The following is a 25156-nucleotide window of genomic DNA, read 5'->3' as shown; positions in this document are numbered from 1 at the left end:
CTTGAACTAGTTTTTATATACTTTGAATTCCCACCCTTGATAAAATTAGTTTACACTTATTTTTTCTAAGTCTATGGAATGTCTATTAATCTTCTTATTAAAATTTTTAATGAGTAAAAGTCTTTAAATTTATAAAAATTCATTTTTCTCTTATGTTCTCTTGTGTCAAATTTGTGGACATGAAGTTGTTTTAATGGTCATTTATCCTTTCGGTGACGGTAGAATATGTAGTAAGAATCCCTCTGATCCTGCTGGTAGTTATTTGTGTTTTATCTCTCCATTTTTCCTTTCTGCTTCTCTTCTATTTTGTATTTTTTGCTCTTTTACTTTTCTTACTTCCTAAGATGGGACTTCTGATTCACCAAATTTGATATGTTATATATTTATTATTCAGTTAAAACACTGTCTAACTTCTCTTGTGACTTACTTTTTGACCCAAGGAGTATTTAGAAGTGTGCTATTCAATTTCCAAATATATATGGGTTTTCTACATATCATTATTGACTTTTTACTTAATTACATTTCAGTTAGAAAATATTATTTTAATATTTTAAAATATTTTGAGACTTATTTAATGATGCAGCAATAATTTATCTTGGAAAAATACCATGCAAATTTGCAAAGAATATGTGTTCTGCAGTTACTGGGTGTAGTGGTTTATGACTATCAATTTGGTCATAAAATAGTGTGCAAGTCATCTAACTTTAATGATTTCTTGGTTAGTTTTTCATCAGTTGCTGAGAAAGAAATGTGAAAATCTCTTTCAATGATTGTTGAATTGTTTATTTTGCCCTTTATATCTGTCAAATTTTGTTTCATATATCTTGAAGCTCTATGATTATGTGTAAATCCATATTTTTATGCCTTTTTGATATACTGACCCTTTTATTATGATGAAATCTCCTTCTATATCTGTGCTAACAAAATTTGTTAATGTCTATTAAATCTAATGTTGATATAGTTTCTTTTGTTTTCTTATTCATGTTGTATTTCCTCTCATTGTTTTTCAGCTGACCTGTGTGTCTCTTGTAGTCAGTATATGCAGGGGTGGGCAAAAGCATATTTACAATGGTTTGTATGGAAAAGTACAAATAAATAACATAACTAATAAATAATAATACAAGAATAAACTCACAACTGTAAACCTACTTTTCAACCTGTAGTTGAATATTGCTTTTATGTTAATTCTGATAGTTTTTATTGGAATGTTTATTTAATTTAATGTAATTATTGATATTTTAGAGTTATGTCTACATTTTATTATGGGTTTTCCATTGAAACATTCTAGTTTTGACTCTTCTGTTCCCCCTTTCTGCCTTCTTTGGGATGGGATTATCTGTTTCAGTTGACTTTTATGTATGTCTTAATACATAATTTTGTATTATGTATGTCTTAATATTTAATTTTAGTAATTCACATATGAATTATGACTGACATGCTTAAGTCTTTACAGTTCACTTAAAATTAATGTTATAAAACTTTACACATGATGTAGAAAACTTAGAAAAGTATAGACCCATTTCTTTCTTTCTAATTGTCCTTTTATATAATGGTTACATGTATTACATCTATAATCTATACACTGTAAATCTCACAAGTCAATGTTATAACTTTGCTTTAACCATTATTAAAATAAAAAAGAAAATATTTATTATATTTCTTTATTATATTTTTTAGTATTTCCTATAGTTCAGTTCTGCTGATGATAAATTTTATGTTTCTTTTCTGAAAATGTCTATATTTAGCCTTCATTCATGAGAAGTATTTTCTTTGGTAATAGTTATTACGAAAATATTTTTATTTTACTGCTTTAAAAATAATTATTTTCTTCTGGCTACCCTAGTTTCTTATGGGATATTCACAATTATTCAAATTATTGTTTTATGTATTTAATATACCTTTTTATGTTTGAAGTTTTGATCTTTTATGTTGATTTTTATCAGTTTGGTTATGATGTGCTTGAGCATGAGATTTTTTAAATCCTACTTGGGATAAGTAAACTTCATAACTATGAAATTATGTTTTTCCACCAGTCATGAAAAATATTCTGCCCTTATTTATTCAGATGCTCTTTTCCCATGATATAGTCATATTTTCCTGGTTTTTTGTGTGTCAAATAATTTTGTGTCATATATATGACATTGTGAATTTAGTATTGTAGAGTCTCTAGATTCTGTTATATTCCTTAAGAGAGTGTTCATGATTTGTTTGTTTAAGTAGATGACTTCTTTAGAGTCAGATCAAAAACTCTGTCTTGTTTTTTTGTGGCCAGTAGTTCAAATATAAATTAAGTTCTTTTAGCTCCCTGTATATGGATGTTTCAATTTTAGTGAGATATTTGTGTAGACTTTATTCATAGAACATAGGTCACCTCTATTTTTGGCTTTCTAATTTTTGGAATTCTTTTGTTTATTTATGGTAGACCTGACTAGCCCAGGCACTTTATCCTGATTCTTTGGGTCAAGGAGACACAGCCTTTCTATCCAAGTTTTAGCCACACATACCAGCTGCAACTGCAGCCTAACCTTAGGCCAAAGCCTGAGGGAATCTATCTTGTTTTGATTTATTCCTTCAAGTCTCATTTCTATAGCAATATGCCACTTTTGTTTGTCTTTAAATGCTCTTGAGGTACCAGATTTTAGTTTTTGTTTTTTGTTTTTTAATATAAGCATTATTTTAATCACTGGGTTTTCTAATACCAGCATGTCCTAAACTGCTCTATGCTGCCCTTTCTGATGGTTGCTAGGAACAAGTATCTATTCCTTAATACTTGTCAGACTGCATTATGTAAGCAGTACGTTGTGTTATTTTATTAAGGAAAATTAGCAAAAGACAAAAAACAGAAAGAAGAATCTTTAATTCTCACTCTTGATCAAGTTTTTGCAGTTTTATAGTCTTAACAACTGTTTATTTTTGGAATCAGTGAAAAATTAATGTTCATTTTTTCTTTTATATATTTATTATTTCAAAAACGTTTCCATTTCCCCACATACTATTCTAGGACCTGCAGATATAACAGTGAACAAGAACACAGTTCTTGTTCTCAGTAAATTTTAATCTCGTGATAGAGACATAAATCTTATACCTATACAGTCTGTATCCCAACTTCTCCACTCTGCCATTGTATCATAAAAGTAAGGATAGACAATACCTAAGGATTAAGCATGGCTGTGTTATGATAAAACTTGGCAGTAGGAACTTTACATTTACTTTAGTATTTATATATATTTTAAGGCTTTATAAACCCTTCCCACACACTTATAAACCATTCCCAGTCCCTTATTAACCTTTCCCACTCCTTTATTAACCTTTTCCACTTTTACAAACACTACTTACGTTCTTAAACATATTCTACACTCTTAAACCTATGTAACTTTAACAACATATGTATACAGTACTGCGAAGTCCCATGATATAGTGAGAAATCTGTGATAAATAATTAAATATAATATTTTTTAAAATCCCGCGATACAGTGAGGCCACAATAGTGAGCCGCAATATAGAGAGGGACTACTGTACATGAACAATGATGACTTCACTGTACTAGTCACTGGGGGCAGTAGATGCAATTGAGTGAACATGTGTACTGCATGGCCATTGCACTCAAAATGACTGAGCGAGTAGAAAAACAGATCTGCATCAAATTTCCTTTAAGCTTGAACATTCCTCCATAGAAACTATTTGGATGATTCAGAAGGCCACAGCTATGGGAATCTGGTGATTGGCAGCTTCATCATGACAATGCACCTGCTCATGCATCACATTTTATGCAGAATTTGTGGCAAAACATTAAATCACCCAGGTGACTCAGCCCCTTTACAGCCCAGATTTGGTGCTCTGTGACTTCTGGCTTTTCCCAAACTAAAATCACCTTTGAAAGGGAAGAGATTTCAGGCTGTTGATGAGATTCAGGAAAATATGATGGGGCAGCTGATGGTGATTGGGAGAACTGTGTGAGGTCCTAAGGTGTTTACTTTGAAGGGGGCTGAGATGTCATTGTCCTGTGTACAATGTTTCTTGTATCTTGTATCTTCCTCAATAAATGTCTCTATTTTTCATATTATATGGCTGGATACCTTCTGAACAGAACTCATATATATATATTTTTATTTTTATAAATGTATTGGGGTGGCATTGATTACTAAAACTATATAGGTTTCAAGTGTACAATTCTGTGGTTAATCATTTGTACATTGCACTATGTGCCCACCATGCAAAATCAGACCTCCTTCCATCACCATACACTTGACCCCATCTACCCCTCACTAACCTCCCACCCCCTTTCCTTCTGATAATCATCATACTTTGTGCCTATGAGTTTTTATTTGTCTTGGTTTTCCATTTGTAGCTTTCACTTTTATATTCCACATATGAGTGAAATAATATGGTTCTTGACTTTTTCTGTCATATTTTGCTTAGCAAGATATTTTCATAATTCATCCATGTTGTCACAAATTGGCAGAATTTAGTTTTTAGAGAAGAATTTTTTACATCAAAGCCAAGCAAAATAACAAATTCTACTTTACTTATATAGAAGTTAAAACTAATAACACCAAAATTATTCAGAAATATACTAAATATAAACTTTTTTGAATGTCAGATATTTTATGACATTTCACCAACAATATCTCATTTAGCTCTTAAATCAACTATTCTATGAACTAAATATCATGATTCTTTCTTGTAAAGTTGAGAAAACTAAGGCTTAAAAATGTAAATTGTCCTAGATCATACAGTTAGCAAGTGATGGAGCCAGGATTCTAATCTACATGTGTAGTATATAGATAGTTCCAACAATTAACATCTAATGCTTGAACATTAGCTTGCTTTAAGTGATCTCTAAGAATATACTTATATTTAACATTTAATTATACTTACTTGAGAGGAGCATCACTTTTATAAAAAAATCACCAGCTTTTAATTAGTTATGCCAGGCAATATATTACTTGTTTTCATATCATGTTTAAGCCCATAAGATGAGGGCAGCCTGCAGTCGATTTTTGCTCACTAAAATATCTTAATTACCTGGTACAAAATGGTGAAGGAATGAAGTTTATTAGTTAACAAATACAGAAATTAACAAATGTCTGGCTTCAGAACTACTTCAAAGGCTAGTCAGCAGCCCATCAGAGGTGTCTAGTCAGCCTGGGGAAATAAATGTTACTGCACAGAGCTGAAATCAGGCTAGCCAAAATGCACAAAATAAATTGATGAATTACTGTATGAAGCATTATGTTTAAATTTTCATAAAGAGTCAAAATATATATAAAATCCCAATTATTGTCTAGATAGACTTTTGTGATTCCAGGAACCCAACTATAAGAATTCAATGTGATATTTTAGAATAATAAATATCTTGAAGATGTCTAAATAAAGGAAATTAGACATTATAATTATTAATATCTGAATATGAACCAGGATTCTACTGCCATAATAAAATGCTTGACAAAAAAAATGAAATAAAGAAAAGTTAAAAGCGTTTACCAGATATATCACCATTGTGATCATAAAATGGAGGTGATAGATCAGTCATCCCACTTCCTTTTGTCCAGCCAAACTGCATACTATGATCTTGTGTCATATTACAGAGTCCATTCTCAAAATCACATCTCTCATAATCTGAGCCTAATGAGAGAAAAAACAAATTAGTTTAGCAACAACTGACAAATGTAGATTAGCATAAGTATTATTTTTTCACATTTAAGTTTAATTTATTAATGCAAAGCTTTTTGCATATGAATTCTAATAAATTGCCACACACAAAAACCAGTGTAGTCAGATAAAGAATGCCACATGAGATCAGAAAACTGAGGACCTAATCCTTGTTTTGTCTCTTATTAACTGAATGACTTAGCTAAACCACTTAACCACAGCACATCCTTTGCCTCACTTGTAAGATTAAAATAATGACATCCTGTCCTATCTCTCTAAAACAATTGCTGTGAGGATTTAATGATAAAATGTACATAAAAATATTTTACAACTCATAGACACCATAAAATATAAGGAATTATTAAGGTTATATCTTCAACACAACCTCAATATTCCTGCCATCTGGGCATATTAGAATTTCAGGTTTAGACAGATGAAATCACAAAGGCCCTTCTGATCACAACTCAACATCTGTGTCTATGATGAACCCCTGGAATTAAGCATTGTATCTCATTGTTGAATCTCAGTGTTCTTGAAAATTCTGAATGCTTTTACCATAGCAAAAGCATTTTGGGGTGTGTGTATGTGTGTGTGTGTGTAAGCAATCCAAATGTCTAGGGTGACAGAAATCTGGACACCTGGTTTTTCATATAACCAACCAGGAAAGGCTTCATTCCATTATCCAAAAATTACTGGATATATTTTAAAATGCTCAACCTAAAAAAATAAAAATAAGCCCTGGCTGCTGTGGCTCAGTGGATCGAGCATTGGCCTGTGAGCCAAGTGTCGCTGGTTCGATTCCCAGTCAGGGCACATGACTAGGTTGCACATCAGGTCCCCAGTTGGGAGCGCAACTGAGAGGCAACCACACAGTGATGTTTCTCTCCTTCTCTTTCTCCTTTCCCCTCTCTCTAAAAATAAACAAACAAACAAACAAATAAATAAATTATTTAAAAAATAAAAATAAAGATGATCTCAACTGCAAAGAGCACATCCCTGGGATGGAATCCTTAGCAACTTGGAGATTTCCTTTTGACAAGATTGTTCTTGCCCTGACTGGTTGCATTAGCTATAGTAATAAATATTCTGGTTGTTAGTATTTGGCAAACCAGTCACAAATATTTATTTTAATTTATTGGGATGAGATTGGCTTATAAAATGATATAGGTTTCAAGTTACGATTTTATAATTTATCATCTGTATATTGTATTGTGTTTACTTCCTAACATCATGTCTTTTGTCAAAAAAATTTTACTCCATTTACCCTCTACCGTATCCCCATCCCACCTCTTTTCCTATCTGGTACCCATGATACTGTTCTCTATGTCTATGAGGTCTTGTTTGTTCAATTGTCTTGTTTGTTCATTTCTTTCTTTCAGTCTTATATCCCACATACATATGAAATCATATTGCATTCTCAAGATCTATCCATTTGTTGCCACAAATGGCAGTATTTTATCTTTTCTTATGACTGAGTAGTATTTCTTTGTATATATGTACCACATTTTCTTTATCCAATCTTCTATCAAAAGACACTTTGGTTGTTTCTGTCTTGACCATCATGAATAATGCTGCAATGAACATAGGGGCACATGTATCTTTTCAAATAAATATTTTCAAATTTTGGGGTAGGTACCCAGAAAAGGTGTTGCTGGGTCATATGGTAACTCTATTCTTTTTTTCTTTAAGGAATCTTTATACTGTTTTCCATAGCGGTTACATAAGTTAACATTCTCACAAGCAGTGAATTTTTATTTAATCACATTTTGGATAAAACACATTTGGTGCATGTTCTTGAGATCATCTACATGAAAACTCAAAGCTGATTTAGAAATGTCACTTTTTAACTAAGCCCACTTTATTATCAATGGTCTGTTTTATTAAGTTTACTTCTCGGTCCTTCATTTTGAAATATTTTACAAACCAGCTCTATTCTGTAATACCAGGAATTTTAATAGCCACAGTTTATTGAGGTATTTTGTTCTGCGTTAGGCATTCTACTTGCAGTAGTTTATGTATTCCTTATGAAGTACGCATTTTCTTCTGTTTTAAATGTGAGAAAATGCAGTCGGTGTGTTAGAGGCATTAAGTGACTTTCCCAAGGTAGCACTGCTAGTGAGTGCAGGGGTAAGATTGGAACCAGATCCTTTTGACTCCAGAACATGAGCTCTTAAAGCTCTCTTCTAAGGCCTAATTGTTTATCCACTGTCCCATTTTTATCAAAAACCTAGAATGAGAAGTCTATCAGAGTTCCTAGTCACCCTAAAAGATGCTAGTATTTTCATACAGAATTGATGTTATACTACCTGAAAACAAAGAAATTATGTTAAGTCTATAAATCATAACATGATTAAATTAACAATCTTCATAAGGCCTTTGAAATACTTGGAATAGCCAGACTATCCCAATTATTATCTCATGGATCCCTAGTAGATCAGGCACTTTGGTTGAACAAAAAAATAAACTAAATTACATAGTAAGTTGTATAGTATATATGTGTATACATATTATTCATTGCCCTGGCTGGTTTAGCTCAGTGGATTGAGTGTCAGCCTGCGAGCTAAGTGTCGCTGGTTCGATCTTCCAGTCAGGGTACATCAGAGAAGGAAAACTCTGACTCCAAAAAACCTCCGCTGCCTTGCGGCATACCTCTTCTGGGGAAAGGCTAAGGGAGTAAACCCCGACAGAAAATCCAGAGCCGGAGTCCCTAAGGCGGTTTGACGTTGTAGTCAACACCGGCAACTCCTGCGGCGCACCTGAACCCAAGCTGTATCGACTCCGTCTTTCCCTTGGACCCTCCAGCTGCGAAGAGAGGGGGGGTCTGCTGCATGGGCAACAGCAGACCCTCCATATCACCCTGCCCAGGCTCTGTAGCTTCAGCTCCACTGGAGAGGACACTCCAGCGTCATCGCAAGATGTCGATTCAACACGGGAGGAGACAGATGTCGTGTCACTCCCGAGTCGGACTGCACAGCCATTCTCGGCGGTGCAGATAGACACTTAAGAAGCTACACCATCGTCTCTCGAGACGGACGGCTGCCGACGACGACAACATATTATTCAATTAGCTATGTATGTATCTGCCTAAATATGTATTGTTATTAAGTTTCCTTTAGTTCCCAGCAATTTTTGCAATAATCTATTTGTAATTGTAAAATATTCAAAACTATTTTATCACCATATTTTAGCAATCATGTGTATGAAAAGAACTCACATTCTCATGAAGGTTCAAATGATTTTTAAATATCGAGAAATTACCTTGCAGTATAATTACCAGTTGATGTCTGTTTGCATTATTCTTTGTTCTTTTTAATACACAAGGATAATGATGATTATTTCTTGGAGTGGTAGAACTAGAAAAACAGTTGAATAAAATATTTTCCCCTTAGTCTCAACAGGGGTTCATTTTGTTATAAAATGAATCTAATGAGCATACATTTTCACCTAATTCAAATTTAAAAAGACAATGGTGAACTTCTAGTAACTACTGGATTATTCAAACATACATCAGAAAATGTTCAAAGTATTCATTTCCCCCAGTAGAGAATTGTTTATTTTAAATCATTTAAACAATTTTTCTTGAATTGTGGCTGAGTTACTTTTTAATTTCAACTGCTACACATTGACACTCAAATCTGAAACTATTTGCTATATGAAAATCTGCCTCCATGTAGATTTCTTCTACCACAACCTAAATTGTGACAGTTGGACAGAGTGTGGAACACTGACGAATGATATGCAGAAACTTATCAGTAGAGTCCATGTGCCTGGGTTTTTGAACTTGTGGAACTCATCATTTTGTTTTCAATTTTACGATCCCAAATGTCAGACACAGGGAATGTGTCTCTGTGTTGCAATTTGTGATTTTTTGAAAGATCTAATTATCTCCTGAATTGGCTTCCACAGTGCTAGATTCTCTTGTTAAAATTCACTGGAGAATCTCTCATAGATTTAATCATTAACACCATCGTGGGAAGAAAAATATTAAATTATGTCCCCAAGAGATAGTTAACTGAGGGCATGCTTCTGAGGAAATGGGAAGGAATAAAGTTTTAGTAGAAATAATAGTGAAGAAATTGGTGCAGCACTCAGGATTAATTCAGTAAAGAATGGTAATGGGTAGATCATCACAATATAAAGTTCTTGGAATACATATAGAGAAAATATAAGAATTAGGGGAAATCTAGAAAAGGAGAGGTAGAAGATATTAAAATCAAACCACTTATTTCATCTCAGCTCATATTAATAATGCAATCTATTTTTCTCCTAAAAGTTCTATGAGGCACAGTTGTGTTTTTTTCTTCAATTCTTTTCATTTAAATTATGGTAAAATACACAGGACATAAACTTTACCATTTTAACCATTTTTAATTGCACTGTTCTGTAATATTAAATACATTCATATTGTTATGCAACCACTGCCACCACCATCTCCAGAACTTTTGCATTTTACCCAAATGAAAATTTATGCCCACTACATAACCCCTCACTCCTCCTTCTGTCTAGCCCATGCAAACCACCACTCAGCTTTCTGTCTCTATGAATCTGACTACTCAGAGATACCCACGTAAGTGAAATCATACTTTATTCATATTTTTGTGACTGGCTGATTTCCTCTTGTATAATGTTCTCAAGGTTGATACATATTGTAGGATGTCAGAATTTGCTTCTTTTTTTGAGGCTGAATAATATTGCATAGCATATATATACTACATTTTGTTTATCTATTCATCTGTTGACAGACTCTTGGGTGTCTTTCACCTTTAGGCTATTATGAATAAGGCTGCTATGAAAATGGATATACAAATATCTATTGAAATCCCTCCTTTCATTACTTTTTGATATATCTCCAGAAGTAATTACAGAATCATATGGTAATTTTATTTTTTCTGAAATTGCCATATTATTTCCACAGATTCTAAAAGACTTTACATTCCCGCTGACAATGCACAAGCATTCCAATTTCTCAACATCTTTGCCAACATTTATTTACTGTTTTTTTGTTTGTTTGTTTTTTGTTTGCTTATAATAGCCATCCTAATGAGTGTGAGGTGGTATCTTGTGGTTTTTGACTTACATTCTCCAGTGATTAGTGATGTCAAACATCTTTTCAGGTGCTTATTGGACATTTATATATCTTAGGAGAAATGCCTATTGAAGTCCTTTATCCACTTTTTTAATCAGGTTATTTTTATGTTGTTGAGTTGTAAGGGTTCCTTACATATTCTGCATATCAATCTTTTAGTAGTTATATGAACTGCAAATATTTCCTCGCTGTCTATTGACTATCTTTTCATTCTGCTAGTGTCTTCTTATGCACAAAAGTGTTTTTTTTTTTTTTTTTGATGAAGTCTAATTTATTTATTTTTTGCCTACAACTTTGGTGTCATATCTAAGAAATCATTCCCAAATTCAATATTGTAAGGTTTTTTCCTCTAGATTTTATTTTAATTTTATAGTACCAGCTCTTTCATTCAGGCCTTCAATCTATTTTCAGTTAATTTTGTACATGGTGTCAGTTAAGAATCCAACTTTAATCATTTTTGTGTGATTATTCAATTTTTTTACAACACTATTTGTTGAAAAGGTTGCTCTTTACTCGTTGAATGTTCTTGGTACACGTGCTGAAAATCATATGACCATATCTGAGAGAACTTATTTTTAGGTGCTCTGTTCTATTCCATTGGCTTATATGTCCATCTTTATGAAAATTTCATACTCTTTTAATTACTGTAATTATGTAATAAGTTTTGAAACCAGGAACTGTGAAGATTATAACTTGGTTCTTTTTCAAGATGTGTGTGTGTGTGTGTGTGTGTGTGTGTGTGTGTGTGTGTTGGGGCTCCTTGAGAATCCATATACATTTAAGGATGGACTGCATTATTTCTGCAAAAGAAAACATTCTTGGGACTTTGATAGGGATTGAATTGAATCTGTAGACAGCTTTGGATTGTATTAACATGTAAGTGATATCAATTCTTCCAATCCATGAACACAAGATGTCTTTCCATTTATTTGCATCTTCTTTAACTTTTTCAGCATCAATTTCTAGTTTGCCATATACATATCTTCAACTCCTTAGTTATGTACATTACTAAGTATTTTATTCTGTTCAATGCTATTGCAAATGGAACTGCTTTCTTTTTTTTTAATATGCTTTACTGATTATACTTTACAGTTGTCCCACTTTCTTTTCCCTTTGTTCCCCTCCACCCAGTGGCCCCCTTCCCTCTAGTTGTCCCCCACCCCTTAGTTCATGCCCATTGGTTGTGCATATAGTTCTTCTCACATCTTCCTGTCTACTCCACTTCCTCCTACTATGCTTCTTAATTCCTGCACCATCTTCTTCCCTTCCCCCTCCCCTCTCTCTGCTTACCTCCCCCCATAATGTTCTCCATACCTATAATTCTTTTCCCACTCTCATTGCCTACTTAGTTTGCCTTTGTTTCAATTACCTAGCTTTTGTTGTTGGTTGTTGTGATACAGTTTTCATTTTAATGTTCATAGTTTTGATCCTCTTTCTCCTAAATAAATCCCTTAACATTTCATATAACAGTGGTTTGAATCTGATGAACTCCTTCAGTTTTACTTTGTCCTAGAAGCACTTTCTCTGCCCTTCTAGTCTGAATGACAGCTTTGCTGGATAGAGTAATCGTGGTTGTAGGTTTCTGCTTTTCATTACTTTGAATATTTCTTGCCAGTCCCTTCTTGCCTGCAGAGTTTCTTTTGAGAAATCAGCTGAGAGTCTTATTGGAACCCCTTTTGTATGTAATTATCTTCTTCTCTCTTGCTGCTTTTAAAATTCTCTCTTTATCCTTAATTTCTGACATTTTGATTATAATGTATCTTGGTGTGGTTCTCCCTGGGTCCAGTTTTTTGGAACTCTCTGTGCTTCCTGGATCTGTAAGTCTATTACCTTTCCCAAATTAGGGATGTTCTGCTTCATTATTTTTTCACATAATTTTTCAATTTCTAGTTCTTCTTCACTTTCTGGTAGCCCTATGATTTGGATGTTGGCCCGCTTATAGCTGTTTGATAAGTTTCTGAGCCTCTCCTCATTTTCCTCATTTTTTGTTTCCTCTTTCTGCACTGGTTGACTGTTTATTCCTTCCCTATGTTCCAATTTGTTGATTTGATCCTTGGTTTTCTTTCCCTCACCACTAGTTTCATATGTGTTTTTGTTCATTTCAGCAGGACTAACCTTCATTCCTTCCCTGTCTTGTTTAATATCTACTGTTAGGTCTGTAAACATTCATATAACCAAAGCTCTGAACTGTGCCTCAGAAATATTTTCTATCTGCTGCTTCGTTAGATTAGATATTTGCTGTCTGGTCAGCTGCATCACCGGGATCTCTATCATGATCTGTGCCATCCTGACAGTTTTGTATTTACTTTTGCTTCCTGGGAGGGGCTGTCACACCTCCTATGTTATAGGGGGCAGAGCCCCATGCACTCGTCACAACTGGGCAACCCTTCTTACCACACTGTGACATTTGTGTGGGGGCAGGGGTTCAAGATGGATTCATGCTGTTCACTTTCTGCTGAGAGACCGGGAGCCTCTTCCTCCATCCCCACCCCTTCCAGGCCTCACACTCCAAGGCAATGGGGCTCTGCCTTCCCCGGTGTTAGAATCACAAGCTAGTAGGTGTGGTCTTCAGCCAAGGGTACTCCCCAGGCGCTTCTCACCTCCCCTTAAATACGGGTGTCTGTGCTTACCACTGTCCTTCTACCATCGCTGCTGCTGCCATGCCAGCACGGCATGACCTCTCGACCCCGGCTTCATCCCTCCTACCTGTCTGGACGGGCACCCCTTGTTATAACTTCATATGTTGAACTTCCATTTATTTTCTGGAATCTCTGGTTATTTCTGGTTTTGAAGTAGTTGTATTCCTTCTTAGTTGTGGAAGTCTCCTGTGTGTTGGAACTGCTTCTTTAATTTCCTTTTCAGATTGTTTATTGTTAGTGAATAGAGATACAACTAATTTTTATGTGTTGATTTTGTATGCTGCAGCTGTACTGAATTTACTTATTTATTCTAAACATTTTTGGGTAGAATCTTTATGGTTTTCTACATTTAAGAATTATATTTTCTGTGGACAGAGATCATTTTACTTTTTCTTTTCTAACTTGTATGCCTTTTGTTACTTTTTCTTATCTAATTTCTCTGTCTGGGACTTCCAGTACTGTGTTGATAGAAGTAATGAAAGACTGTAACTTTGTCTTGTTGTCTTTCAGGAAAAGCTTTCAGTCTTTCACCACTGAGTAAGAAGTTAGCTGTGGTTTTTTCATACATGTTCTTCATTGTTTTAAAATAGTTTCCTATATTCCAGGGTTGTTACATGTTTTCCTTTTCAAGGAAAATGATGAATTACATAGTCACAAAAGTGTACATATATATAATTCATTTTACTATTTAGAAAATGATCTTCATGTAGATAACATAGAAAAACAGTTTCAAAAAGAATTGTCTTATTTACTTGCATTAGCTATAAAAAATAATGACCAGTTCCTGTAAAGGATGAAATAATCCAAATATTCTAATTAAATGAAAGTTAAGAATTAAATATCCTCAAAAAAATAAATTTCAGTGAAAGATTACTATTACTTGGCCTGGCAATATTAAAGCACTAATTAGGTTTTATCAGGAAATGTTTATCCTCTTTCACACTGAATAAATTTTAATTTTTTCATTGGGAAATAAACAGGAAAAACCCAACTCGCAAAGGTATGGAATAGTGAATGAAATTAGCCATTCCATAGTCCACACCAGAATTATCCAATATTACTTAGGTTGGATTCTTGCCATATAGTTGACTTTATTGCTAAGCTATTGAGGATATCTTTGGCAGCAACTGCATCATTGATGGCATCTATGTGAATGAGAAAAGGATTAGGAAACCGTGTTTTGCCTTTAAAATTATTTAAGGTTAGTAACCTTCGCGGGAGGCCTCCAGCGTTTATAACTGTTTGGTAGTTTCTACAGAAATATGGACCAGGCACAGCATTCAATCCAATCTGCAGCAGTATACACTCAAGTACTATAAATGTTGAATAGCTGTTTGCATATACTTCTCTGTTTCAGAGCAGCAGATTGGTCAGAAGATCTTATGACATTTTTATAGTTTCTATAATGGTGACTACAGAGCCCTGATTAGAAAATTATTATCTCTTGCATGGACAAACATTTTCATCAAGTAAATTAATTCAAAAATAAATGAACTGTTTTCATTTTTTCCAAAATAGGTTTTTTTTCTCTCAAAATAATTAAAATTTCTGTTCCAAATCATATCAGACATTTCAAGACTTATTCTAGAAAGTTATAATTATTTGTGCATAGTAAAGAACATTATGTTCTATTCCTTTATCTTTGATGGAAACTTATTTAAAAGCTGTGATTCAAGGTCTTTGCTTTCATAAATTTGATAATTTTTGACAACAGAATGCAAGCCTTTTCTCAAAATTTCTAGTCAAGCTTTTAGTGTCAATGTGCACATGTAGAAATGATGTTTATTGACAAATGTAAAAGTCATGTGGCCGACAAGCTTGGAAAGAGTTCTATCTATATACAGATACTGGCTTCAGAAAACATTTTACTTGTGCAAGAAAAAGCTCATCATTTGATGTCATCATGGTCTTTGAAGTTTCCAAAGGGAGCTCACAAACTGACTGTCCTTGAATGATACCAACTTGCACACTTGGGTCACAAAACCAGAAAGCAGACTGCATTGCAAGACTGAGCAGTTTATCTAATTCCATGGTGAAAGTAAAAAGTGCAGGAGATACTCTTCCAAACATTGTCACAGCCAGTCAGCAAACCAGTCATCAGCCAGTCTACCTCATATTTATTGATTGTGCTAATCAGTTTTCTATAAAATGGGAATAACTAGATAAACTTCCTGCCCCAATATTTTGCTTTTTCAGGGCCTCCTCCTTAAACTATTTGTAGTTCTAGACATCATTTCATAAAGGCATGTTATTCTTTTTTTTTCCTTAATGTATCAGCAAGATACATGTGCTCTCAAGTTCTGCCAGTTGTTTATAAGGCGTCTGTTGTTGGAATTGTGATTAAAAACCCAGTAGGATGGGTCAAGATAAAATTCCAGTAACACATTAACCTGCTTCCTGGGAGAAAGATTCACTGTCCAGCCACTTTCGGAATGCACTGATAATACTTCTTCAGTTTGCGGCTTTCATGTTTTCACATGCTCAAAGATGAAAGAACAATCTATACTGCATGTGGTTCATTTTTTCCCTCACATTTTCATTGCCCATTATAAACAAAAATAGTCCACAACTGTGAAACAGTTTTAGACATCAAAAATCTATTGAGGAACATGATTTATGTTACACAGCTGTGCACAGCAGCATCCAAAGCATCCAGCACTGCCAAGAGGGAAAGATTCCTGATAGTGTTATTTGACATGAAAGTATTTTATGAAGATTGTTTTCAAAATAGCAGAAGAACTCTAACAGGCACACATACAGAAGAAAATTCCCTGTTCAAGGTCTCTCTGAAGCCAATCTTTTGGAGCAAGTTTAAGATCAGCTTTCTTGCAAGAACAATATTATTTGAGGGGAAAAAATAATAAAAGCCCTTGTAAATGTTTATTTAAACTAAAATAAAATAATAAAACTCTAAACAAAAATTAATGCTATTTTATTATTAGTCCAAGTGGATACATCTAATTTCCATTTGTTAACCCCTTGCTCGTTGAAAAATTTTCAGACTGCCCATCAACAAATATTTTAACAATAAGTTTGTTAATTAATTTCCTTTGCACAAAAAGATTTATGATCTTTGTTAAAACATGCTAAGCCTTCTTGAGATAGTGATTTCAGCATTCTTGACTCTTCTCTCATTAAGTAGTATCTTCTCTCTCTTCTGGTTTTGTCCCCATTGGCCATTCTTAGGAAAATCTCAGAATTCTCTTATCATAAATATTGAAACCAGTATGCAGTTTCAATATTTATGATGGGCTCAAGTTTTAGTCTCTCTTTGTCTTTATAAAATCTGCACTGCTATCCACTTTATCTCACCTTTCTATTCATTCCATTCTACAGGATGTTTTCTATTATTACAGGTACCTTCTTTTCCAGTTCACTTCAAAAAAGTATCTGACAATTGATACAAATCATACATAACAGATCTGAAGGTATTTGAGTTGACAGTAAAGTATAATACATAAAATTGCCTATATCCAAATTTTATTAAAAGGAAATAACTTGAAAGTGTTTTATGCACATATTCTGATATCCATAACTAATGGGCAATTTTATCTAGAAACGTAATATATTTTATAATATCCTCTAAAGTTGTCTAATGTATAAAAACCAGATTTTATAATCACTCATATTTCAAACATAAGATGAATAGGAAGCTCAGTTTGAGCCTTGAGGCACCATTAATTAGCATATGTCTTTGAGTTATTAACCTCTTGGCTTAGAATCTACCTCCTTCACATTCACAGAATGAAGTTTTTGACTTAGGAGGAGCCTGAGGGCTTTGCTCCTCTATGATATAATGGTTCTAAATTTGTGAGTACACACTGCAAAAGACCAAAAGATCTACAGAGACATTAAAGCAAAATGGTCCTATGAGTTTTCCCAACGTAATAAACAAAAAATATATTTTGCTATTTTTCATTGAGCACCCAATTCAGTGTGCTGAAGTTGTTACATAAAATTAGAGTAAATATCATAGCACTCAAAACTGTAGACCCATTTAGGCTGAAATTGAAGTCTGTGAAAATTTTCTAATTTTCTTCAGAAGCTCTATATATTTAGTATTAGATCTCTTGCATATATAATTGTGTTGTGCTACGGACTGAAGGTTTGTATCCCTTGAAAATTCACAAGTTTAAGCTCTAATCCTCAATGTGATAGTATTGGAGGTAAGGCCTTTGAGATGGGATTGGGTCATGAGGATGAAATTCTCAAGATGAGATCAGTGCCCATATAAGAGACACTAGAGATGACCTCTCTCTCTATGAAAAGATGTGGCAAGAAGACAGCACCTGCAAGTCGGAAAAAGGTCTCTCATCAGACATCAGTTCTGCCAGCACCTTGATCTCTAAAACTGTGAGAAATAAATATCTGTTGTTTAAGCCATCCAGTCTATGATATTTGTTATAGTATGCCTAACTAACATATGTTGTTATGGTAAATAGAAATGTTTAAGTATTTTTATTAGTTGGTTCGTGACAATGTGCATAAAAATTTTGCATCCAATGTTGTAATAGAATAAATATTTCACATGAAGTCTCACATTTAAATCTATCAATGATTTACCTTCAAGTACGTCAATGAACCAATTACTTTGAAAAGTACTTGATATTTATGTCGTTCTAATGAAGAAATAAAGTTTTACTTAGCATAATCAGCTTAAACAATATCCCCTCTCAGATTTTGAGAATGCACCTCTAGGGCAGTTTTCATATATTTCACATATAAATTAGATTTATATGAATCAAATATGCTTTGAAAAAAATTTTGTTCTTCAAGTCAAAAAGTTAATAAAAGGAATTAGGTAAAATTTCAAATCTCTATATTATATCAAACCAAAGTATAAAATAGATTCTTATCTTTTATAAAAATACTAGAGTGAATAAAAAAATTCTTAAGCATAACATGCAGGTAAGAGGAAAGGTATTTGATTAACTGAATATATTTCTCTCATTTGAATCACAGTAAATTTAGCTCTAAAAGTGAATACATCTAACAGATAGTTTTAATACTACATTCAGGTATGGAAAAGTAATTTTTTAAGGACTGTATATTTTCTGGAAACACTCCAGTGGTAGAGATCCATTGCATGTGATATATCGCAACATTGTATCAACAGTAAATTTTGTAATTTTCTGATTGATTTAAATTTGAATGGCAGCAACATAAGTAACCAACTGCCTTTAGTGTGAAGAAAAGTAAAGCAGAGTCAATTCTTTGTACATCAAATAACCTAGAAGTTAGACTATCTCTGTACTCAGTGTTGACTCTGACATTAAAATAAGTAAGCAAATAAAAATACAGAAGAATGAAGACCACGAAATGGGGATCAACTTGGAAAAAGACAATGTAACAACTGGCATGCAATTAAAAATATATATATATACAGACCAGTACCACAACATTTATTTCCCTGGTTTGGGACATTAATAGACTCTTATAATGAGGGATTCTTATCAAAAGGAGGATCAAATAGTTGTTATACCTGAAAATTATTTTTCCTGTTCACTATGTATTAAGTGCTCAATAGAAGTTACTGCATTGGGAAGATTCAGTCTTCCTAAACACAGTATTCTTTTTTTTTTTTTAACTGAGCTAAAGTAAATGGTTTTGTTATTCTTAAAAAGAGTTCCATCATGTAAAATAAGAATGTTTTCAAAAACCTATGAATAGAAACAGTTGCATCTGAAATTCAACTTCACCTATGCCAATTTCAAAGTAAAAGTCAATAGATTAATCTATTTCTTAAAGGTCACAGTATTTGGACATTAAGGGGGGGGCTTAGGTTGATTTTTTCCCCAAAATGTGGCTACTTTAACATCATTATAGTTAGCTTGAAAAAAATCTCATCTATAAATTTAGCATCAAAAATTTTCATGAGCAAAATGACTTGGTCATTATTATTCCTTCACAATATTTCCCCCCTAGTGTGGTATACAAAAATAAAAATAAAAAAACCCCACACTTAAAAGTGAATCTCAATTTTATCTATAGGTTATGGTCCACATTTTAAGTAAAATACCGAAGCGGAAACTTTTCTGAAATGAAAACGAAAAGCGAAAAAGCCAAAAGGTGATATCTCGATGTAACGTTTAAAATGAAATCTGTTTATTCAACAGATGTGTTCCTTCGCTTTCCTCCACGGCTGCAAATTATTAGAACCTTTCATGAAGCTGAGACCTTTACCACCCAATGGCTTTCTCCTTCTTTCACATTAACCTTTTGCCTGAAGCAGCAACACGCACGTTATCACAGCAAGCACGCTAAAGAGAGCCTCATAGAGATTAATGATGGAAGAGACTTTACACTTCTTGTCACATCAGCTCAGTGGTTCCTCTTTGCTGCTCAGCAGAGAAGCCAACAAGGGTTTTCCCAGACAGGTGGGAGAGAGGAAGAGGGAGGGCAGCACACCCACGTGTAGCCTCTCTGGGGAAACTGGATGAATATTAATAAATCCTTGTCTTTGGTTGTGCTTCATATTTAATAGTAACTAACTGCATGATAGCTATCCCAAACTATGGGACAGAAATCACTAGAACTGATCTCTTCTGCAGAGAAGAAATTTTTCAATAAACTTTTCTTGTTTTAATGTAGCAACAGCTGAATATATAAACAGAAGGTCAACAATAGCAAAATTGAATGTGTAGAACCTGTTTTAGCAGTAGAAATTCTGTCAATACTAATTAACATACTTATCTGAACAAATTCTCTAAATGCTAATTAATATAGTATTTGAATAAAAATAGAAAATGTGTTTGAATAAAATGATCTTAAATACTAGAATTAGTGCGTGCCTTCAGATAATTGAGACAATGTTACTATGAATCAACAATGAATCCATTTAATTGTATGAAAATGTTGTTTATGAAAGGCGATTGAATGTAAGAATGGCACTAGTGCCATTGGTGAAAAGCAGTAATTCTTTCAGAACATCACATTGCAATAGAAACTGTGGACACATACATTCTTCACCCATGTTCTCTCATGGTAAGTGGTTTCCTGTTTATTACTATTACATCAGCAAACGATGGAGCATTTCCCCACCTGTGAGAGCTAGTTTATCTCACTTTACAACCTCTTATAATAAAGTGGAGGTTTGAGATTCACAGTTAGTAGATGCTTTATCCAGAATCCAACTCTAGGCCCTAAATTCTATAAGTCTGGGCTCTTCCCTCCACCCCAAAATCAAATAATACAAGCCAGAGAGCTGTGTTTAGTGTGAAATTTCATTTTACTTGGTGACATCATCCTATCACCAAAAATAAAATCAACTCATCTAATTTAGAATTTATTTGAAATATTTTCACACTGAATTCAAACTTAAGCTCATAATTTTCATCACAAAATTTTAAAGCTGTGATAATATACTTTCTTTGAATTTTGCTCCACTGATACATTAAAAGCTACATTTCTGCCTAGAATTTCTTCTGTATAATCAGTAAAAAAGTGATTTAAAATACATCCCATCCAGTTAGAATCTTAGCTCTTTGATATCATTTAATTAGAGTAATTTTTATTTATGGGCCTGAGCTGCTCCTTGGGCCCTGGTGTGAGGTAGAGGAGAGAAGAAAAGAATAGAACTTACATTGCTGTTCATTGCTCTTGTCCCCACAGTGATCTGTGAAGTCACATACATTGTCAGGGGGCATGAAGGTCCCATTGCCACACTGAAAGGCCTTCCTTGCTGAACCAGCATAGAGAAGAAGACACAGAAAATCCAAGGGACACAAAAAGCTGCATTTGGGGGGAATGCTAACATTCTGGCCAGGCAGAAGAGCATTGCTTGGTATGTCTATTAGAAATTAGGCAGTTGCAATTGGTGAATTCATAATTAGAAACATCCCCTTTCTATTCTCTATTCTCCCCTTTTCTGATTTGCCTCCTATGACTGGATACTAATGGCAACTATCAGCAACTCTAACATATGACTCCTGGGGCAGTTCCTTCAGTCTTTCAGAGGAGAGTCTTTGGAAAATATTTAACTTGAGTAATTGCGCCTTTACTATATCTAGATAAACATGCATGTTTATTGACCTATGTATACCATGTTTAACAATTAAGCTTTTATGTTCATGCTATCTCCTGAAAGAAAATTTAAAATAAAAAGGGGGCAAGCACATAAATGTGGGGGGAGCTACAATAAAATTATGTTATATAAAACTGTTCCATATTAATTACTATGCTTATTTAATCACATTCATGTAACTTAGCACATTATTGCAGTTACTAAAACTTACTCAAGTATTTCAGGCCCAAATATTAGAATTTCTCTGTGAGAATGAAGTACTTTTCCTTTATTATTGAATAGAAACTTTGCATTGCTTGTTTAAATGAATTGAGGACAATAAAATTTTAAAAGTTAAAGAGACATTGAAGACCATTATGTTGCAAATCACATAACTTGGGCTCTAGAAAGTTAAGAGACATATATGAGGAAATATAATAACTTGGTGTTAGAAAGTAGAATTCAAATAGAAGTGCAGTTTTCTCTCTTCTATAGTCTATTCATCTTCCTTTACTTTTAGAAGCAAAACATATGAATTCAGATGCATATTCAGAATGCACAGTATACTGAAGTTCAGAGTACATTGTCTTATTAATTACAAAATTTTATGAAGATGAATAATTATAGAAGTTATGTGAAGCTGAATATTCAAAATACTTCTTTGTATTTGATTTCTTAAAGGCATATTAAAGTTCTTTTTCAGCTACTTTAAATTTTTACAAAATAACAGCAAGAAACAAAGACAGCTCAGGAGACTATAAGAAGCAACTGGAGAATGCAGCGGAAAGGATAATAGATCAGGGGCAGAGAATGCATCTGCACATTAAAAGAAAGTGTTAGAAAGTAAGATTTCTTCCACAGTCTAGAAAAAAATGATCCACTGAAAATATAAAGTTCTAAGATATGAGCATTCAGGAATCTGGAAGAAAAATCCATCATTTTGCCCTGTCATTGAGCACTCCACAATATGCAGCATTGCACTGCTCTGTGATTCATTACAACTCCAGAAGTATTTGTCCTCCTTGCTTTCCTGTTTTGTAAATGAAAATTGAGTAATACATAGCCTACTTCACTTGTGTGTCTCTTAAATTGATGATTAACCTCATAGTTCCACATTAGTCCTCCTCCTTGTTCAGATTAAACTTTTTTTCAAGGCTCTCTTCTCACATTTACAATGTTAAGTATTATCTATACATTATTATTGTCTCACAAATCTGTATCTAAAATTCTGATATGATATGTTACTCAAATCTATCTCTGTCTTCTCCCTGAGTATACACACACATAAAAAAAAAAAAAACCACACAGACAGCCTACTAGACAAAATCAAAAACTAAACCCATCTCCCTTTCTTTCACCTAATCACTCAACTATCACTCCTATATTATATATTTCAATGAATGACACATTCTTCTGGTCCAACATCCAAGCCGGGAACTTATATCCTGGTCCTGGACCATTCTCACCCACTCTACTTATCAATCAAGTCTTGTGAATTCTATATATCAGTTGAAGACTCCATCAATTCTCATCTCAGCAATACCCAAACCAGATATTTCCCTTACCCACAATGTATTTTCCATTCTTTAGGCAGAGTAATCATTCTAAGGTACAAATACACACCTACATATTTCCATCTGAAATCATTATAAATGTCATACTCCTCGGCATGGCTTACAAATACAGCTTGCCTTCTGAGGTGCACTGTTTATTATACCCTCCCTCACCTTCTCAATCTCAATTTTACAAAACTATTTTGCTGGCAGTGCTCTGAACATGTCATCTCGAGACTCCAGATCTGACATCCCTTTCCTACTCCAATCACCAGGTTAATACTAATTATTCTTTATTTTCCAGCTTAGAGGACTTTCTCTAAGCTATCTGGGCTGATTTTCCCAGGCTGAGTTAAATTTCATTTCTGGGTTTCCCCACAGTTTTCTGTTCTAATTCATCTTAGCACTTATAGGTCTGGTATGGCCATTGGCTCTTTACTTCCATGATACCTCCAACAGTTTTTAACAATGAAGCAGGATCATGACTTTTTCACTATTTTATCCCCAGTTACTAGCACAGTTCCTGGCAGATAGTAGTTGTTCAACAGGTAATTGCTATTGAATGAAATTAATGAGGGCTTACAATCATTTCAAATTTTCCTAGGCACATGAAAATATACACAATGAATATGCAAAATTTTTAAATGATACTGCATAAAAGATATATAATTCTGGTGGTCAATGTTATTTTTTTTTCATTTCTAAATCTCTTGCTATTTTAAAAGACCCTTTAGATTTTAGAATTTCAATTTTGTGTTATATTAGAAATGCACTCCCCCCTCCCCCACACTAAATAAGTAAATGATTGTATCATTTCAAAGCCATTTCAGATGTTCCTCAGAAGAGAGTAAAAAAAAGTAACAAAACATACAAACATACAAACAGAAACATTTTGATTTTGCATCCTGATTCTACATTCAAGTCCTGTAACATTTTATATATTCCCTTTTTTACTTTTGTTTTTCAAAAATCACATATTTTAGGGCTGTCGTGGTTGTTTATTTCCTAGTTTCAGCTGGAAAAGTCCTTTATCAACTGTTATTGTCTAGTAGAAATAACATTACCGTATACCATTTCAATTGCCATTCATTATTTAGGTAAAAACTGAACTGGAATTATGGCACTGAAAGTAACCCAGCATAATTCAGTAGTATAATATTTTATAAAGCAAATTTATAATTTTGCTGCCAAAAAATAAAATTATTTTCAGCTGATTATTTTATCACTTTTTCTCTACATGTACCAAAAGAAGCAAGAAATAAACATTGATAGCAACCAGGCTTGTTTCTCTCCAGTTTATTAAGAAAGAGAAAAAAGTCTTACAGGTCCCAGGGCTCTAACACTGTACTAGGTGCATCAAAAACATTGCCTTGCTATGTCCTACTTATACTTTAAAAATTATCCCTAATTAGCTCAGTTGGTTGGAGCATCACCCCATAATGGAAGGGTTTCAGGTTTGATTCCCAGTCAGGGCACATGCCTAGTTTGCAGGTTCCCTTCCTGGTCCAGGTGTATGCGGGAAACAGGTTGATGTTTCTCTCTCATATTGATGTTTCTCTCTCCCTTCTCTCTCTAAAAGCAATGAAATAAATGTCTTCAGGTGAGGATAAATAAAAATTATGACTCAGTTGTCCAAGATCACATGATTATTAAATGACAGAACTTAGATGAAAACCCAAGATAGAAAAAAAAAAAAAAACATATAATTTTTAAATGAATTATAGTTGAGCCTGGAACAACACAGGAGTTAGGAGCACTCACTACCCATGCTGTTAAAAATCAGTGTATAACTTTGGACTCCCTCAAACTTAACTCCTATAGCCTACTCTTTACCAGAAGCCTTACTGAGAGCATAATCAGTTGATTACGTATATGTTGTGTGCTATGTGTATTATATACTGTATTCTTACAATAAAGTAAAGTAGGGGAAAGCAGGTTATTAAGAAAGTCATAGAAGATGGAGGCTTAGACAGACACACTGCATCTCTCTCCACAACCAAAAAGGAATACAACTACCTCAAAACTAGAGACAACGAGAAGTTCCAGAAAATCAAGCTGCATGGAAGTCCAACAAAGATATAAAGAAGAAACACTTATCCAGACAGGTGCGGCAGTTCTACCTTAGACACAGAGGCAAACAAACATAGGAGCCTGTCAAGATGAGGGGAGAGAGAGGTATGGCCCAAAAGGGGGAATGGATCAAGATTCCAGTGGGAGAACTAAG

General features: G+C 33.8%; 1 protein-coding gene across 1 annotated transcript in view; it reads right to left on the bottom strand.

Moving 5' to 3' along the window:
* MALRD1 (MAM and LDL receptor class A domain containing 1) overlaps positions 1-21154 on the bottom strand; it is a 622346-nt gene extending 601192 nt beyond the window's left edge. The window contains 3 exon segments of the mRNA XM_090268028.1: positions 5485-5625; positions 20960-21052; positions 21055-21154. Coding sequence (XP_090124154.1) covers positions 5485-5625; positions 20960-21052; positions 21055-21154 — 334 coding nt within the window.
* Between the last annotated feature and the right edge of the window lie 4002 nt (positions 21155-25156).

Source organism: Furipterus horrens, unplaced genomic scaffold (assembly GCF_987537825.1).
Source record: "Furipterus horrens unplaced genomic scaffold, mFurHor1.1.pri manual_scaffold_2, whole genome shotgun sequence".
In the NCBI taxonomy this organism is placed as follows: Eukaryota; Metazoa; Chordata; class Mammalia; order Chiroptera; family Furipteridae; genus Furipterus; species Furipterus horrens.
Note: the sequence above shows the minus strand (reverse complement) of the source record. Positions and strands in the feature narration are given on the sequence as shown.